This window comes from Atta colombica, unplaced genomic scaffold, assembly GCF_001594045.1.
Source record: "Atta colombica isolate Treedump-2 unplaced genomic scaffold, Acol1.0 scaffold9, whole genome shotgun sequence".
NCBI lineage: Eukaryota > Metazoa > Arthropoda > Insecta > Hymenoptera > Formicidae > Atta > Atta colombica.
In genome coordinates, this window is record NW_017259583.1 from 1856528 (window position 1) to 1861756 (window position 5229).

The 5229-nt window shown below is 29.4% G+C and overlaps 1 protein-coding gene across 5 annotated transcripts in view; it reads right to left on the reverse strand.

The window, feature by feature from the left end:
• The window catches only part of LOC108693478 (ATP-binding cassette sub-family G member 1), a 42702-nt gene that overhangs the window by 5804 nt on the left and 31669 nt on the right, over window positions 1-5229 (reverse strand). For all 5 annotated transcript variants that reach the window (XR_001932027.1, XR_001932026.1, XR_001932025.1 and 2 more), the window contains exons 4-8: window positions 4368-4563; window positions 3927-4074; window positions 1878-2117; window positions 1140-1256; window positions 55-315 (exon numbers count right to left, since the gene is read on the reverse strand). Coding sequence is in view for 1 of the 5 variants with exons in the window: in XM_018202459.1 (XP_018057948.1) it covers window positions 55-315; window positions 1140-1256; window positions 1878-2117; window positions 3927-4074; window positions 4368-4563 (962 nt within the window). In the remaining 4 variants the exon portion in view is untranslated. The remainder of the gene's footprint in view (window positions 1-54; window positions 316-1139; window positions 1257-1877; window positions 2118-3926; window positions 4075-4367; window positions 4564-5229) is intronic.

Consider the following 5229-nt stretch of genomic DNA (forward strand, 5'->3'; position numbering starts at 1 on the left):
TTTTTTTTTTTGAATATATTAATTTAGATCAAAATATAATTTATAGCTACTTACAAGCAAGAGTAACAGCCATTTTGCCGGTGTAGACAAGAAGAAGCAATGATCCGTATAGATAAACATAATTTGCTAAGATATTAGCTCGATAGCCACTTCCCATGTACAGGTATCCAAAAATCACACCAATCAGCAGATGACAAAGCAATCGCGCCATCAATAACGAATAGTCTCTTTTTAAGCTTAATAATTGTCTTTTGTATAGAAGATAGCACTGCGTCAGGAAACCGGCAGGTGGTGGCGGTTCCTTGATTTTATTTGCTAGAATACATAGATAATATAAATCAACATTTTTTAATGATTATAATATAATGGTTGCAGACTAATTTAATAAATCTTCTCGTAATTTTGTCAAAGCTCTTCGATGATTTACTGTCTTGCATGCACAGGAATAGTAAGGTTAAAACTAAAATGCAGATGTTTCATAATATGTCCATTAATAAGCAGAGAAGGAAAAAGAGAAAAAATAGAAAGAAATTATTTTGCATATATTTTTTAGCTAAGTTTTTATTATTCTTGCAAATAAGATAAAAATTTCATTTAGTAAAGCATAAATATATAATAATAGAATATTTATAGATTATAGATTATAAATAGTTTTAATCTATTAAATATTCATAATTTTTATAGGAAATAATCAAGTATTTATTATATCTATTTATATCTAATCAAGTATTTATTATATCTATTTATTATATCTAGTATTTATTACTTACATCCATAAAAAAATACTAAAATATTTTCTTAAACAGATAAATCTTACTGATTTATATAATATTATGCCGCTCTATTCTATAGATAAAGATAAGAGAAATAAACATAGACCTATAAAAATTTTAATAAAAAATAGCAACAAAAAAATAATTATATATTTTTGATTATATATTTTTGGTCATAATTTTTTATAAAGCTTAATGAATTATATTATATATTATAACATTTTTTGTATTTTTACTCTAAGAAACTAGTACAGTTTAATTACAGACTAAGACATCTTCCATAAATGATCTGCCAAATATTTCATCTACTTAAAATATAATTTAGATTTATGATCGAAGTAAAATTTCTGAAAAAAGTGATCTTACTTTCTTTAGGCAAGCTCGTGGTAAGAGCGATCGTTTTCTGAGCAGTTGGTAAAGTTTCTGCCGCTGCCACCAGTTTGTCGAGTGAAATATCATATTCGCCAATTGCTACCTCGAGGACTGAAACAAAGAATTCGAAAAATCATTATTTCCAGAACTATGATTACTCGGTGTTGTGTAGAAATGCGCTTTCTAAGTGAATGTTGATCATTTCAACATTCACTGCGCACTTGCAATCAATCGGTGCAGTTGCAACTTTTATTGAAACACGTTGTTATGGTACACGTTAATACGCGATTGTTTTTACTTTGTGTATTTTGCAAATATAAAAGCGCTCCATAAGTAACAAGCGAAAGAGAAAAAGAGATCAGAGAGGAGAGATCTCTTTAACAATAAATCATACCCCCCCCCGCTGTATTTAATTGCATCAGCAATATCAAACGCTTTCTAGATTTTAATCATTAACTTGTAAATTTAAATTGTTCAGACTATTGCTTAATTTATTCGAGACTATTACTTGTGTACTGAGTCAACTCGCTTGTGCATAATATTGTGCAATTTATGAAGTCTCTTTTAGGATACGATTATTCGCGAAACGGACCACTGTGGAATGCAGCTTTGATGCCTTTTGTTCCGGTGATTTCGTATTCTGTTAGCTACGCATTACATTCATGTAATTAGTAGAATCAACGAGAAATAGCTCGGGTTTTAAAATTACCTTATTTCAATGAAACTACGTACCGAAATCAGCTGGATTGTGATAAGGCGGACAATGGGCACCGATAGAAGTCAAGTGCGGCAACAGCGAACTAACCGAGCCTCTGTATATGCAGTGACCATTAGCCACTACGTACAGGGAATCAAACATCTCCAGAAGCAAGGCACTCGGCTGATGAATCGTACAGATTACCGTACGCCTTTCTAATTCCGCCAATCGCTTCATAAGAGCGACACATTGACTGCACGAAGAGGAATCCAGACCTGAAAAGTCAATAATTCTACAATATCCTAGAAAACGGTAATACACATTCTGTGGAAAATACATTTCGCAATCGCCTTGCACGCAATGTAAGATTGAGCACGAAATGAAAGATTCGAGTACAATCCCCTTGATATCTCATATTTCCATCTTTGCGTTATCTTGAGGAAATTGACTTACAAATTGACGATGTGTAACAAATATTATGTTTCTATGATGATCAATCTCGACAACAGATCTAAGATTTATCGTGATGCAATAACACATATTATTAAGCAAATATAACTGAGACTGGAATTAAGAATGAGGTAATCGGAAATACACATCGCGAATCGCGAGACAGGTGTTGTGAGAATTCTGCCGATTCGCCTATCACGGTATAGTATGATCATAATGTCATAACTTTTTTTAATCATATAATCTGACATGAGTATGCTCAGTATAAAATATTAATTTGTTTTATCGCGTTTACAATTATTAACTACATTACTTACGCGATAAAATAATCATTATTTTTGCCTTTGGTTATAGACGTGACTTGATATAGAGATTTCTAATCGAATCGATTTCTATCGAAATTTCTATCGAAATCGCGTTACAATGTTCATTATCTATTTGTAACAAGATACAATTTTGCGATCGTCAACATCAAATTTATACGTATAAAGTTTTAGAGATATCTAAATGAAATAAATAATTAATAAAAAATATGAGCTACCCTGATGAAAATAAAAATCGAAACGTAAATCGGATGTAATGAGAGAGAAACAAACGAGGTAACAGAAGAATCTTTATTTTAGACCGCATATGTGAGAAACAATCAATATTAAAAAGTTAAAATGCCTATTACGGTCGAAGCTGAATCTTTATTGCTTTAAATAATTCCATCTTGAATTACTAATACATTATATATGTACTTGCATACATACCATATTGTAGTCTTTTCCAAAATTGCGCGCCGAATTATTTTTCCAGTATATAAACACAATTAAAACTACTCTAACAATCGTGAATTAAATTGACAAGCAATTTTAATAATTTGATGCTACCATCAAGCATTATATTATAAAGATGTTAATATGTTAAAACGGGAAGTAACAGAAGCATAAACGAAACTTCTAGAAGGCGAAAATTGGAACAGTGAAATGTAAAAGAAACATTTACGCTTCTTTATATTTTGATGTTTCAATTTTCGTCTCCTAGAGGTTTCATTTACGCCTCCTAGAAGGCGGTTTTGTTTATGTTTCTGTTATTCTCCTTATTTATTCTCCTTATTTTTTAAAAAAGTCTAGACAAACATAAATTTACGTAATAATAATAATTTTTCTTTCGCTTTTTATGCTATAATCATTTGCTTGCATAATAAAACTATACTTATTAAGATGTCATGACTGTTTCTGTGTATGCTATTTGTCAGTTATGACTTTGATAAAATATTCTAAAATATTCTACATTATTAATTAGCTATTATGTTTTCTACTGAGATCAGATTTAATCATAATATCATTTAGCAAAGAAGTTAGGTCTATTTACTGAAATTATTGTACGTTTTATCTTCGAAGTATTTAAATATTCTTGATTTAATTTCCTCTTAATTTAATTTCCGACAATTTATATACCGACTTTTATATAGCGTTTTTTTTTCTTAATTATTTATTTTTAACTACTCACAATCAAATTTTACATAATCATAAAACACTATACATTCGATCTCGTGAAATCGTTTAAGAATTGATTAAAATTTCGTATTTTAATTGCTTTTTAAATACTATTATATAATATAAATATGACAGTTTATTTTTATTACTTACCAGTCGTTGGTTCATCAAGGAATAATACTGAAGGATTAGTTAAGAGTTCCAAGGCGATATCAAGTCGTTTCTTTTGTCCGCCCGATAATTTTCCGCATAACGTGTCATAGCAATGGCTCAATCCTAGCATTTCCAAGAGTTCTAAAACCTACATACGTATTCATCGAACGTAAAAAAGTATTACAAAATGCAACAGGAAACGTCTAGAGATAACAGGAAACGTAAATCGAACATCGTGACAAAAATAAAGAAGAAACGAAGAGTTGATGAAAAACAGTTAGATTCTCAAGTTTTCTTTCAAAACTGAACACAAGATATTTATTCGTTTCTTTTAAAAAGAGGTCAAATTAAGGAAAAATTTACAATTTTATTGTAAATTATTATATATTATTATATAAAATTAAACGCAACAATTAAAATTGGTAATTAATTGTCACAAACCTGAGAATGCTTATAAGCGGAACTGATTGTGTAACCAAGCTTCAAATGAGCGGCTAAAGTCATGGCTTCTCCCACGGTTATGTATGTTCTGATAATGGAGTCTTGCTGTATGTAACACGATGTTCTTTTCCATCGTTCACTATATGGTACTCGAACCTTACCGTTGATCAGAATTTCGCCACTTACACCTGATACACTATGCATTGTCACCGTTATATTTAAATTTATGAAAAAGTATTATAATATACATACACAATTACCATAAAAAAATTGTTGAATCGGGCTTCTAACAAAAAATATTGAAAAATGTATATGAGATAATGTTATATAAAGAGAACGTGAAGTTTCCATAAATATGTTCAAGCGACTGATTTATTTTAAAAAATACGATGTAATATTGAAGTCTCACATATTATCGATTATTTATGTAATTTTTAATTTCAATGTAATATCCTACATTGACTTATAATGTCGTTCATCATGCAACAATGTAAAATGAAAACAGAAAGTTTTTCAATATGAATAATGATAGGGCGATGTATGCATCGATCTGAAAATCGAATAGAATAGAAAATATTTATTAAGACACTTAAGCACGCTGCGAAATTTTAAAAAAATTTTTTTGTCATATTGAAACAAGCACCTAGGCAGCAATTATCATGAGAAAAACTCTTTTTTCCATCTAATAAAACTAAAAATATTTAATGTTATTTTCGTAAGCATCTAAAAAGGTCCTCTAATTTTTTTAATCGAGAGGATGACGTTTTTAAAAAATATTTCCAACAAAAATTTCAAAAGATTTATTTACTGATCTTTATCAGTTTATATATATATATATATATATATAATAAACATTATTCAA